The sequence below is a fragment of the Hydra viridissima genome, unplaced genomic scaffold, assembly GCF_058129835.1.
Source record: "Hydra viridissima isolate aposymbiotic clone 2 unplaced genomic scaffold, HvirCarnegie_v1 scaffold_5, whole genome shotgun sequence".
Lineage (NCBI taxonomy): Eukaryota > Metazoa > Cnidaria > Hydrozoa > Anthoathecata > Hydridae > Hydra > Hydra viridissima.
The window spans coordinates 918686-932559 of NW_028324304.1; the positions used below are offsets into that span (position 1 = coordinate 918686).

At 35.6% G+C, this 13874-nt stretch overlaps 3 protein-coding genes and 1 pseudogene across 3 annotated transcripts; 2 read left to right on the plus strand and 2 right to left on the minus strand.

Moving 5' to 3' along the window:
• Nucleotides 1-74: 74 nt before the first annotated feature.
• On the minus strand, nucleotides 75-479 carry LOC149887715 (late histone H2B.L4 pseudogene; annotated as a pseudogene).
• A 294-nt stretch (nucleotides 480-773) lies between these two features.
• LOC149887716 (histone H2A, orphon) lies at nucleotides 774-1163 on the plus strand. Its single transcript, XM_090088840.1, has one exon. It carries the CDS (start codon nucleotides 774-776, stop codon nucleotides 1161-1163), a length of 390 nt encoding a protein of 129 aa, XP_089944966.1.
• Nucleotides 1164-5407: 4244 nt separating this feature from the next.
• LOC149887717 (histone H3-like) lies at nucleotides 5408-5818 on the minus strand. The gene has a single exon (XM_090088841.1). The coding sequence runs from the start codon at nucleotides 5816-5818 to the stop codon at nucleotides 5408-5410; it is 411 nt and encodes a 136-aa protein (XP_089944967.1).
• A 539-nt stretch (nucleotides 5819-6357) lies between these two features.
• LOC149887718 (histone H4-like) lies at nucleotides 6358-6669 on the plus strand. The gene has a single exon (XM_090088842.1). It carries the CDS (start codon nucleotides 6358-6360, stop codon nucleotides 6667-6669), a length of 312 nt encoding a protein of 103 aa, XP_089944968.1.
• Nucleotides 6670-13874: the final 7205 nt, after the last annotated feature.

Genomic DNA, 13874 nt, shown 5'->3' on the forward strand with positions numbered 1-13874 from the left:
TAAGGCGTTCTAATGCGTACAATGCTTTTACAAGATGTGTGGCTATGAAAATAGCCGTTTAGATAGCGCTCCATCTATTTACTGCTGGTGTACTTAGTAACAGCCTTGGTGCCTTCGCTCACTGCGTGTTTGGCCAACTCACCGGGAAGTAAGAGGCGCACAGCTGTTTGAATTTCACGCGAAGAGATGGTTGATTTCTTGTTTTGGAGGGCTAGTCGTGAAGCTTCTGAAGCGATTCTTTCAAAAATGTCGTTGACGAAAGAATTCATGATGCTCATCGCTTTGGAAGAAACACCAACATCAGGGTGAACTTGCTTCAAGACGTTGTAAATGTAAATGGCGTAGGATTCTCGCCTCTTTCTCTTGCGCTTTTTGTCTCCAGTACCAGCGATCTTGCCGCCTTTCTTACCAGCGCGTTTTTCCCCCTTTTTGGCCACCTTGGGCGCTTGTTTTCCTCCGGCCTTTGGAGCGTCAGACATGTCGACGAGTTTTAGAGAATTGAAATTTGAAATTACAAGCAACCGAATCACTTCCTATATAAAGCGCAGTTGTGGTCTCCAATTCGAGAACATTTCTGTTTCTCGCAAGCTCATTGGTTCTTCAAAGATTAACTAATTTGCGCATTGTTTGACGGAGTTTTTCTATTCGTTAAAAAAAGTGCAGTTCGAGACCAAATGTTTTTGATAAGAAAAAGGAATTTTGTAAGTTGATTTCAAAGCGCGCACAAATATCTCTAGGTTGTCTCTCGTTGTTTCTCAGTGTAAGAAATTAAAATGTCAGGACGTGGAAAAGGAGGAAAAGCTAAAGCCAAGGCAAAGACTCGATCGTTCAGAGCCGGACTTCAGTTTCCAGTCGGTCGTGTTCACCGATTTTTGCGCAAAGGACACTACGCCAATCGCATCGGTTCAGGCGCACCTGTCTATTTAGCTGCTGTTTTGGAGTATCTCTCCGCCGAAATTTTGGAGTTGGCCGGTAACGCTGCTCGTGACAATAAGAAAGCTAGAATCATTCCTCGACACTTACAGTTAGCTGTTCGCAATGACGAAGAGTTGAACAAGTTGTTGTCAGGTGTTACTATAGCCAGTGGCGGTGTGCTGCCAAACATACAAGCCGTTTTGCTTCCCAAGAAGAACGAAAAGGTTCCAAAACCAGCAGCCAAATAAACGGTACTCTGAACACAAGATAAAAAATAAAGGCTATTTTCATAGCCACACATCTGTTAAAAACATGACGGCATGAGCTTAAACACACTAAGGAGAATATAAAGAAGTGTGTGTGTGTGTGTGTGTGTGTGTGTGTGTGTGTAAGGAAGGGAGGGGAGGGGGGTTCAAAATCTCTTTTTAAAGCTGTTAGGGGATAAAAAGAGCACACGCATCCCGTTACAAAAAAATACATGGTGGGGTTTACACGCCATCTTTGAAACGTTTTAAGTTATAACCTGAGGGAGAAAAAACAGTTCGGTTACCTCACAGGTCACGTGCATGTTCAAGATTCCAAGTTTTGAAAGGATCCAACGTAACTTGAATAAAAAGTGAACACGCACGTGCCCAGATTGGCGACCATCTATAGGCTGTAGGAAAATAACAAAGAAGATTTAAGCGCCTCCGTAAGAATTTAGCTCCCTTAGGATTTCAGCAAAAAAGTATATTTAGCGGAGAAAAAAACAAAGAGCGAGGTTAAGCAGCAGTGACGGCATTAGCATCAGCAGCAGCAACAAAAACAAAACAAAACAAAAAAAAACAAACAAAAAAGCGGCAGCACGAAAAAAAAAAAAAAAAAAAAAAATTTCCGTTTTTTACACTTGCGTGTTTGTCTGTGTGTAATCCTTAATTGCATGGTTTTTTGTTGTTGGTTTTACCTTGTCATTTTTCTTCTGCGCACGTTCTCTTGGTCAGTAGTTTTTTGAAATGCGAAAAAAAACGTCAACGAAAAGAAGTGAACGGGTCATTGCACGTCATGTCTAACAAACAAGAGGGGTAAAGACAAAGACGTCCGCTGTCGAAAACTCATACATACTCCAAGCTGACACACTCTTGAGACACTTCGAAATAAAGCAAATGATCAAAGTCATAACACTTGACAAAGTCGAAACAAAAATCACAGCATGCGCAGACAACCCTTTATTTTACATTAAAGGAAAAAAACGTAAAGCTAGAACTAAACATTCCTTCAATTAAAACACGTCAAACTTGCGACGGGCACAAAACTCAACATATAACAAAGTTACGACGCTCTAGTTCTTTTACATTTTGTTTTCTAAATGACCCGTCCCTAAAACCCCGGAAAGAATAAAACGCGACAGTCGAGTTGTTGGCCAATACCTTTTTTCACAGTAACTATCAGGTGTTTCTCGCAACGTCGGATGGGTTGCTGAAACCTTAAAAAAGAACTTTAAAAAGCTTGTGGGGTAGCGTTAGTTCTCATGCTATTTTAACAAAGTACTAAAACTTTAGTTAAAGTAATAAGATTTTACAAAGTAGCTACATTTTAATTATTGTCCTCATTTATCGTCATCTATCGTCATTTTTCACGTATCTGCCTAACTTAGTACCTAACAAACTAACTAAGATACAAACTAACTAACTGAATGACTAACTAACTGACTGACTAACCAACTAACTGACTGACTGACTAACTAACTAACTGACTGACTAACTAACTAACTAACTAACTAACTGATTGACTAACTAACTAACTAACTAACTAACCAACTAACTAACTAACTAACTAACTAACTAACTAACTAACTAACTAACTAACTAACTAACTAACCAACTAACTCACTGAGAGACTAACTAACTAACTAACTAACTAACTAACTAACTAACTAACTAACTAACTAACTAACTAACTAACTAACCAACTAACTCACTGAGAGACTAACTAACTAACTAACTAACTAACTAACTAACTAACTAACTAACTAACTAACTAACTGACTAACTAACTAACTAACTAACTAACTAACTAACTAACTAACTAACTAACTAACTAACTAACTAACTAACTAACTAACTAACTAACTAACTAACTAACTAACTAACTAACTAACTAACCAACTAACTCACTGAGAGACTAACTAACTAACTAACTAACTAACTAACTAACTAACTAACTAACTAACTAACTAACTAACTAACTAACTAACTAACTAACTAACTAACTAACTAACTAACTAACTAACTAACTAACTAACTAACTAACTAAGTAGCTGACTTTGTATTTGTTTTTCAATTATGAACGAGTTCCTTGCAAGATAGATATTTCTGTTGCATTTGTTAGCCTTTATTTTTAGCAAAAATAAAATTCCAACTGGTGCTTTTCTAATGTCAAGGACCTCGCTAAGGCTAAAGCAGCTAAGCCTAATGGTTATGATGTTATAAAGCGGAGAAAAATGAACTTTTCTGAAAATGAAAAAACGAGAGATGGAATTGATCTGCAATAACTTCGGTTGTGAACACCTTATAACTGATGCCTCGCGCGATTTTAATAACTTTGCATCATGCAAAAGCCGCCAAATTCACTTTTCACGAGTGTTAAAGTGTCATTTTTGAAATGCCAGTTATGAGCGCATGAAATCAAAAGCGAAATTTGCACTTTGAAAAGCAAACGGAAATGTAGAGCATCTTTTAAAATCGCCATATTCTAATTCAGTTTTGCCTTTATGAACTTGAACAAAAGTTGCATGCCTTCCCAAGACTGCACAATTGTAAAGAAAACACCAAGCTTCGCTCGAACGATGACTATGAAGACGAAGAACCGAATGGACCCCGTATTGTGCATTCGTCACTCATTCTCTTATCTCCTCAAACGTTTTTTTACCGTTACCTTCCATAATGAATTTTATTTTTTATTTATTTTTTTTTTTTACGATGTCCAGAACTTTCAGGTTGCTAAGTTTTTCCTTTTTTTCTAGTGTCCGCGACTTTATATATGTTGACTGCGTTATCGCAGTTTTAGCCTTCGATCGTTTTTGTTAACGAACACGAATAAGCACAACATAGTGTTCCTTTTTCATGGAATGTTCTTTGTTGTGTCTCTGTGTTTAGAAAAAGAATTGGTCTGAACTAAAAATCGTCGTTAGTACGCGTTGCTAACGCATTAAATATTCCAGCAATCGCGCGTGTTTGTGCCCTTCGCCTCTATTGAGTTTGTATGGTACCAAATGCTTAGAAGAGATTGGCATAAGCTTTTTTGGGAAGCCATATGGTTCAGTTTCTTGATGAAATTAAGCTGCTTTGTCCAGAGTAAGTAGCGCTGATGTTATTTGGCCATGCGCGCACTCGATTGCTTTTAAAGACTATTTTTTCGATGTTTTGATGCGATACCTTTCGCTTCTAACATGCTGTGGCACCGAAACGCCGCAATTTACAAAGCGTCACTATTCTTTAGAAGATTTCAAAACTAATGAAGCTTTAAGAGAGCGAGAGACGCGAGCTGTGGAGGTTTGCCTGTCAACACGAAAACACACTTTGCAGTCTGACGGTGGAGCAAAAAAAAAAAAAAAAAAGTCTCCTCGACAGTCCGCATAAAACTCCGCTTGAAAAATAAAAACATCTAAACATCTAGAAGTTTTATAAAAACGAACGCAACGTTTCTCTGAAACACGACAAAAAAAAAATGACTGAAGCTGCATCTCCGAAAAAGGCCACAAAGAAGTCTGCGCCTAAAAAGCCTGCTGATCATGCTCCCTACAAGGCGATGATTGTCGATGCTATTAATTCGCTTAAAGAACGCAAAGGGTCGTCAAGACAAGCTATCGCCAAGCACGTCAAGGCCAACAACAAGGTGGGTGAAAACGTCGATTCGCAAGTCAAGATTAATTTAAAGCGCATGGTGGTTGCTGGCGAGCTCGTACAAGTGAAAGGAACTGGCGCGTCGGGTTCTTTTAGAATTGCAGCTAAGCCCAAACCGTTAAAGAAGCCTGCTGCAGTCGCCAAGAAGCACAAAAAAGAAGCCAAAGAAGTAAAGAAGCCTGCTGAAAAGAAGAGCACGCCAAAAAAGAAAGCTGCGTCAGTGAAAAAAGTCGCACAAAAAGAGAAAGTGAAAAAAGCTACTCCTAAGAAAAAAGTGACTCCCGCAAAAAAGAGCGCCCAGAAACCGGTTGCTAAAAAGCCCGCAGTAAAGAAAGTGAAAGCGACACCTAAGAAGAAAGCTGCAGCCAAGAAAACCATCGCAAAAGTGGAAAAGAAATAACCTAACCTACCCCGCTTTTTGTCAAACGGCTATTTTCATAGCCACACATCTTTCTAAAAACAAAGTTCCAGGCGTAGAACTTGTTTACTTTGTGTTTGTTTGTTTGTTGTTTTTTTTTTTTGTTTTGTTTTGTTTTAAGGCACTAAGCCGACAACGTTTTTAACAGATTTGTGGCTATGAAAATAGCCGTTTTGTTTAGAAGCACCATTTTTTAAGCTCGCTCTCCTCTGATTCTTTTCGCCAACTGAATGTCTTTTGGCATAATAGTGACACGCTTTGCATGGATGGCGCACAAGTTGGTATCTTCGAAGAGACCCACTAAGTAGGCTTCTGAAGCTTCTTGTAAGGCCATGACGGCGGTGCTTTGGAAACGCAAGTCAGTCTTGAAATCTTGAGCTATTTCGCGAACCAATCGCTGGAAGGGTAGTTTTCTGATTAGGAGCTCTGTCGATTTTTGGTATCTTCGGATCTCTCTCAAAGCTACGGTACCGGGTCGGTATCTGTGGGGTTTCTTTACTCCGCCGGTAGCCGGGGCACTCTTTCTTGCTGCTTTTGTTGCCAGCTGCTTTCTCGGTGCTTTACCGCCGGTAGATTTTCTAGCTGTTTGTTTTGTGCGGGCCATTGTAAGTTACGCTTACACTTATCAGTTTAAGTTGAACTTTTGAAGTTTTTCAATTTAACGCGTTTTGTTGACATTTTTAGACTTTGCCGCGACTTAAAGCTGCATTCTGATTGGTGCTAAGAAAGTGCTCTTTGATTGGTTCAAGTACAAATGCAAAATAAGGCATTAAGGCCACGTAGGCGTGTTTTTTGGCTACGGGAAAAGAGAGCGCGTTTGTCTCGCCTCTACAATTTCTGCTTTTTTAAACACTTCAAAGACAGGTCGACGTAGTGGAATTCCGAAAAGAAACTTTTCTGCTCTGTTTGCGAACGGATAAAAGCGTTAAATGCGAAAACGCGCGTTAAAAACAAGGCAGTTTGTTTTGGTTTTTTTTTTTTTTGTTTTTTTGGTTCAGATGGCTTTTTGACGAAGGACCGTTGCGATTGGTTGTTTGACGAAGATGTTTCCATCTATGTAGGGTAAAAGTCGCGCTTCCAGCGCATAATAAAAACAAAAAGAAACGCAAAAAGACAGTAATTGAACTTCAAACAATTTTAATCATGTCTGGTCGCTGTAAAGGAGGAAAAGGACTTGGAAAAGGAGGCGCAAAGCGTCATCGCAAGATTTTACGTGATAACATCCAAGGAATCACAAAGCCCGCCATACGTCGTCTAGCTCGTCGCGGTGGTGTTAAGCGTATCTCTGGACTTATCTACGAGGAGACTCGAGGCGTTCTAAAAGTCTTTTTGGAAAACGTTATTCGCGACGCTGTAACATACACAGAGCATGCCAAGAGAAAGACAGTCACCGCTATGGACGTTGTCTACGCATTAAAAAGACAAGGTCGCACATTGTACGGCTTTGGTGGTTAAAAGGGGAACACCTCAGCAATCAAAAATGGCTATTTTTATAGCCACACATCTGTTTTAAACGTTAATAGGCAATCTAGAACTTGAACGCTGCACCGCGATAAGCAGAGGGGGTGTGTAAAAACGGTTTAGTTTACCAGTTTCAGTTTGTTTCAATCGAAATGAAAAGCAATTGAATTGATTTCTAAGTAATGTTTTTTAGCGAGGCATAGTTTAACTGAGTGTTTAGAGTAGACGCTTGACACATAAAGTGTTTTGCTCACCATCATCATCATTAAACCTCCTTTTGAAAAGACACCTTTTTTCGTTTCGGTTTTTTTCAATTCGCTTTTCAGCTTTTTTTCGGCTCGGTTTAAATTTTATTTTGCTCGGTTCAGTTCAGTTTCTTGATTTTACTGCTACTGATTTTACTGCTACTGATTGGGGCTTTTTCTTGTTTTTTTTTTTCTTTTTCCTGAGTCAGTAATGGTTCTTTTATTTTATCAATTTTTATATTCAATCAAATGCAGACCTTTGAAACATGGGTCTAAAAAATTGCATAGCAATTAATCAGCTGCTCAGCACAATTGAAAGGATTTCGTTCCTACAGTTCACAAATCAGCATTTTTATAAATATTTTTGTTGGCTTGTGTTTGTAATATTGTTGGGCAAGTAGCTCTTTGTACAAGGAATATAATTCCGTCATTACATCTTGGATTTTAGTCTTTTATCAGCTGATAAAGCTACAGGAATATTGTAGATTTTTCAAGAAACGGAACACTGTATTCTAATGTCTTCCATTGATCATCTGAGGAACATTATTTTTCAAACTTGTTATTTGCTTTTTCAAGTGTTTTGACTAAGTAAGGTGGGAGAGTTAAGTTAAAAACAAGGATCAGAAAAGACATGATATTTCATCAACCTGTCACGTAAGTAAATGATAAAATCGAAAGAAGAAAAGTTGAATAAAAAAACAACAAGGAAAAAACGTGTACATAAAGACTCATAAAGGATAAAGCGGAAAGAAGAAAATTTAACAAAACAACTGGGAAAAGACCTAAACACGAAGATTCATCAACCTGCCATATAAATAAATGATGAATGGGTATCGCAACAGAAAACAACAAAAAAATATAAAAGCTCAAAAAAAAATAAAGATTTATAATGAGAGGAGGGAGACGGATAGAAGGAAGAAGACGGATAAAAAAAAAAGAAGAACTGAAAGAGGAATAACTGGTAAAAACAGAGAGCATTATATGTATTTTATAAATGTAATGAATAAAAGAGTGCTAACCATTACACACAAATAGAACGTTTATTGAGTTATATTGTATAATGAGTATACTGAGGACAAACACAACCTTAAACCTTTACACATAACACTAGACCCATATCTCTCTAAACCCTAAACCTTATTACAGCTACATACTACAAACAGATAAACAGTTAAACCAACTAACTCACAAATAAATATTTAATTAAATCATTTAATTATTCAAAACGTTGCCCTTAAAATTGCATCTTTGAGTTGGAGGACTGACTTAATGTACATATACTCAGAATTCCACTGTGTTGTACATGGAAAAATCATGGCCTTAATTTCAAGTTCTTCACATGCATCTTAAAGCTTAGTAGTGCAGAGAACGCTTCCATGTGTGTGTGTGTGATTCTAACTCCATGCAGTTTTTTATTGTTTTAGAAAGTTTAATAAAAATTTTTATTGCTTTACGAATAGCGAGCTAAATTGAGTTATTGTTGAAGCACAACTCTGAGTTAATCTCATCATTTTCTTCAGCAACTAAAACAATATTGCTACTATGATCATTAACGCAGGCTATGTACATCTCTTCATTTAAGTTTAATTTAGAAATAAAAGCATCCAGGTTTACTGAACTACTACCCCAGTTGGTCTACCTGTAAATCGTGCGCAAGCAATGAGAAAACTTAATGAATTAAAATCTGAATTAGTGTAGTGAATTGTAAGACTCATGTAGGAACCATTGTTCCGACTTGCCCAGAGATCTGTTGTAAAACTAACTCCAGTTACTTCTGGAAATTCTTTGAGAAATTTTACTTACAACCCTTAGCCTTTTCAAGCAACATTTTTTGACATCTAAATATTGATGCAGATTTGATAGTGAAAATATTTTTTCCTTCATCAATAAATTCTTGAGCTCATTCATGATTTAAAAATTCAAAGGTAGACCGAGATTGAGACGCAGACCCTTACCGAGATTGCAGACAAACTTTGTTAAATCTCAATCAAATTTCAATTGCTTCGGATCATTTGACTCATACTTTTGATTTTTAAATGCAACTTTCAATTGTTATACAACTTTCAATTGTTGTGAAATTAGCCTCTTTTTCTTTATAAAGCTTTTGCTCATTAAGTGCCTCGGTAGTTTTCAAAATATGTTCCTTCCAAGATGTTTCATGTTTGGTTTTAAAATGGCTAGATATAGTTGACATACTGCCACAGTTTATTTGTAAGATTTAAAGCAAACTTTACATTTGGCTTCAAATTTATTCAGCTTTACTAAGAATTTACAAATATCACTTTCTTTCGACATCTTCAATCTGAATAAAAAATAAATTGCAATGTTAGACAGTGATATATAAAAACCCCCATATATTAATTACATATGTAATTGTATCATTGTGTTCCCATCAATACACCAATCAACCCCACCTTCAAAAATTTACCTTCCTTGTCAAAAATTTAAAGGAAAGGACATCCAAAATCAGATTTCAACGAAAACCTGCGTTTTCTTTGTGGTGAGTGTTTCCTATCATAAATATACAGACATTCTAAATTTACAAACATCTCCACAGCAACAGAGACTAAATGATACCGTGCTCGTGATCAAAAGTAATCTTAATTTAGACTTAACATAAAAATGCTTGTAAAATAAAAAAGCATCTCTTCAAAAACCTTTTCAAATCGAGATATTAAATCAACAATGTAAGTTTTATTCAAAAGTTTAAAGTTGCTTACTGGCTATTTAACAAAAATAATTCTTAACACACCTCCTAAATTTGTATTGGCATTTCTCCATTTCCAGAATTCCCCCCCCCCCCCCCTTCTCCTCTATATTATTTAAAAAATTTAGGTTCAGTTTTATAAAACTACCGTTTATACCGACCGTTTATCCGGAGCGGGACCAAAAATTAATTTTATAAAAAAATTGGAGCGGATAACACAACCGTAATTTCTAATGTGCTTCGGGTTAATCGAAGGAAATTTCCGCTTCAAGTTCCATCGGAATTTCCTTCATATCTAGTACTAGCCAGTAAACTAAATTTGTGCTTCAAATAAAAAAATGAGTTGATTTTTTGTTTTATTTTCAAATGAATCTAGACAGTTCTGATATAGAAAATGATGTAGGCAGTTCAGATTCTGATCTGGATAAAGGAGTCTTTGTTGAAAAAGTTATTCTTAAAAGAAGAAAAAAATGATATGTATAGAAAAATTAACTTGTTTTAACAGTCTTTATTTATTAAAATATATAAAATAATTAAAATATATAAAATATATAAATTTTTAAACTGTCTAATCTCTTTCCATTTTAAAGAGCTTTTTTAAAAGCTTATTTATTTGACAATTTTTTAAGCTGAAATCTAATTAAAAAGTTTTGATGCAAAATTTTGATACAAATAATATAAAATTAAAAAAAAATTTTAAGTTTTTTAATTTCTGAAAGCTTGTTTATTTTAGCTTAGCCAAAGATATTATTTCAAAATTAATAGAAAATGTAAAAACAGTCCCGACAGATTCTGCTATCTGCGTGGAAAGGTAACTTTTAGTGATCAGCAATGCACCATAACTACGTTAGTAAAGTCCCCTTACAGTGCATATTTCGGAATAAGGCTTGGCGACCAAGATAAAGGCTTTGCCCCACATATATGCTCCAAAGCCTGTGTCGTAGCCTTTAGGCGCTGGAATTAGGGTACAGCAAACTGTATGTCATTTGGTGTACAGATGGTACGCAAGGACCATACGACAGACTGCTATTTTTGTATGACCAATCTTCATAGTAAGATAATTTCTTAAAAGAACAATATTTAACTTATCCAAACATATTTTGCTTTTTTTATAGTCTAATGAAGCTTGAATTGTTTATAAAAATTGTGTTGAAATTCAACAAAAAAATTTTTTAAGTTGTATAAAAAAATTGGATAAAAATCTGAAAATAGATATGTGAGTTTTTTCAGGTGTCAATAAGAAAAAAAAAACACATGGTGTTCTATCCTGATTTCTTTCTCCCATTAAGCCAGTGCCACATGGTTCAAGAGTTCCAGCTCCTTCTCCACCTGAGAAAGGCGAACTAGAAGAGGATATGGAAGGTGTAAAAGTGGAAGACCTAACATATCTGTGACATATGAGCCAATGTCTAGCATGACTTTGCCAAGACCACTCACTCAAAGTCAATTAAATGACTTGAACAGAGATCTTGGTCTTTCTAAAGAGAATGCACAACTTCTTGGTTCCTGTCTTAGTGAGAGCAATCTCCTCGCTAAAGAAACTACCTTCTATCGGTATAGAAACAGAGTAGAAAATTTTAGAAGGTTCTTTGAAGTTGATTCTTCTAGCTTGTTGGCATATTGTAATGATGTAAAAGGCTTAATAGAGGCACTTGGTGTTTCTTACCAACCAAGAGAATGGAGGCTCTTTAATGATTCCTCTAGCAGAAGCCTAAAGGCAGTACTCCTACACATTGGCAATAAAATGGCATCTGTACCTATCGGACATTCAGCTCAGTTGACAGAAAGCTACAAGAACATGAAAATATTGATTGATGCAATCAATATGTGGTGACCTTAAGGTAAAATACTTTCTATGTTTTCTTGTCAATATAAAGCTTTCCTTTGAAAATACCTGTGGGTAATTTTTTAGAAAGAAATAGAAATATATTTTAACTTGATAAGATTTGATTTTTTATGAATAATTCTTTTCTTTTCAGGTTGTGTGCTTTCTTCTTGGGGTGCAAGGGGTGTACACAAAATACCTTTGCCTCTTATGCCTATGGGATAGTGGGGCAGATAGTTATTCAGGCATTCACAATTGGCAGCTACAACGTGATAGCTAAACCACAGTCCCTCCAGAAAATGTTTTACTTCCTCTTCTCAATATCAAACTTGGTCAAAAATTAAGTACTGATAAAGAAGGCCAAGCTTTTAAGTATATATTACAAAAGTTCCTACAGATTAGTGATGCCAAGCTAGATGCAGGTATGTTTGACGGACCCAAAACTAGAACTCTGTTAAAGGACAAAGATTTTGATATCAAAATGGTAGGCATTGAACGAGATGCATGGCGAACGTTCAGCACAGTAATTGAAGGATTTCTGGAAAATAAAAGAAGCTCTGAATATGTTTCAAATGTCAGTGAGTTTATGAAAAGCTTCGAAAAGCTTTTCATAAACTCACTGACATTCGAAACATATTCAGAGCTTGCATGTCAATAAAAATGCATACTCTCCAGTCAAGTCTTGACTACTTTCCTTAAAACTGTGGAGATGACAGCGAGGAACAGGGTGAAAGATTCCACCAGGATACAAAAACGATGGAGACCAGATATCAAGGACGTTGGAACAAAAACATGTTAGCTGAATATTGTTGGTGTCTTAAACGGGACGAACCAATAACTCTTTCCTCAGGAAATAGATTTTTTATTTACTGCATTCGATAAATTCACAAGTTTTTTTTAAGTTTAAAGTTAATAGAGGAGTTAAATTGAGCCTTTTTTCAGTTAACAAATAATTATTGCAATGTATTGCATTACTAGGATGAAAATGAGAGATTTCTTGAAAATTATGTTTTTCTCAAAAAAAAAAATAGGCGTGCAGTATTTCTATAACCTGACCTGATTGAGCAAAATGAATGTCTCATGATCAGATCAATTTTATGACATAAAAATAAAAAATATTTTTATTAGAAGTTCGTTTTTCGCAACTTACAACTTTTTTAGGAGAAATTTAAAAGATTCTGGAATTTGGCTTCGTTGCTCAATCATATGTATTCATACATCTGAAGGATTTTCTTGGGAACCCTTTTAAACCTTTAATATAAATTTTACACGTTGTTTTTGGCAATTATCTTTATATAGGGGAAAGGTGCCTATGATGGCATAGCGCTTATGATGGCATACTGGTCATATTTCCAAAAATATTGGTTTTGGTGTATGAGTGATTAGACCAACACGTGTATATTAGTAATTCATTACTTCTGGTGAAAATTCATCCTTTTGTAGTAAATAATGCTTTTGTAATCAACAAACATAAATTTTCGCATGTGGTGTTGTAGTTTTAATGCCCTCATATATTTAGAATTACGATTTTATAATATATCATACAGAAGTGAAATTTTCATGCATTTCATCTGCAGGATTTGTATATTTATTAGAATGCTTATTTTAATGCTATGTGTAGAATAAGGTAGACACAGCTTGTTGTAATAAGTATGGTGACTCTTTCCTATGATGGCATACCGAGGAGTTGCCATCATAGGAAAGTCTGCAAAATGAGTTGAAAAAAATGCCTGAAATAAATTTTAATGCGCATAAAAAGGTAATCAAGCTAAGATAAAAGATGAAATACAAGAGTTTGAGAAACCAACACATTTGAAAATGAAATCTCCCCCATCAGAAGCTTCCACATGCATTAGATCTTCTGTTTCAACGAAAGGATAAGATCTAGTACACAAAGTTGTGTCCAGTGCCTTTAGCAACCCCTAAAATTGAATTGAAAAGGGCATGAAAACGTGGAAAAACTGGAGCTCTGAATACCACACCGGATATCCAAGAATTAAAAGATAAAGCAAAAGAAAAAGATAACAAAGAAAAGGAAAAATTTGTTAGAAAAACAAAAAGAAAGACGACTGTTGAAGAAAAATACTGCAGTGAGGAGATTAAAGGAAGTAATAGTATAATGGATTTTGAATCTGATACAGCATTTTTGTATTGTTATGAACTTTATTTGCTGTCTTGGTCTAAAGAACCATGGATTTATTGTCAAAAATGCAGATCTTGGTGTCATTGTTTATGTGCAGGCATAAATAGAAGAAGAAAAAAATTTATATGTGAACTATGCTTACAGACCAAAGATTTATTTTTAATTTTGTTTTTTTTTGATAAGTTGTGTTTCCATTAATAAAAAAACAAAAAAAACTCTTGTTTGTCTAATTTCTTTAAAGTGTGCCATCATTGGAGCAGTTAGTTGCCTGTGATGGCA

What these genes read in the sequence shown, in the direction of transcription:
- LOC149887716 (XM_090088840.1), top strand. Translation starts at nt 774, where the DNA reads ATGTCAGGACGTGGAAAAGGAGGAAAAGCTAAAGCCAAGGCAAAGACT.
- LOC149887717 (XM_090088841.1), bottom strand. Translation starts at nt 5,818, where the DNA reads ATGGCCCGCACAAAACAAACAGCTAGAAAATCTACCGGCGGTAAAGCA.
- LOC149887718 (XM_090088842.1), top strand. Translation starts at nt 6,358, where the DNA reads ATGTCTGGTCGCTGTAAAGGAGGAAAAGGACTTGGAAAAGGAGGCGCA.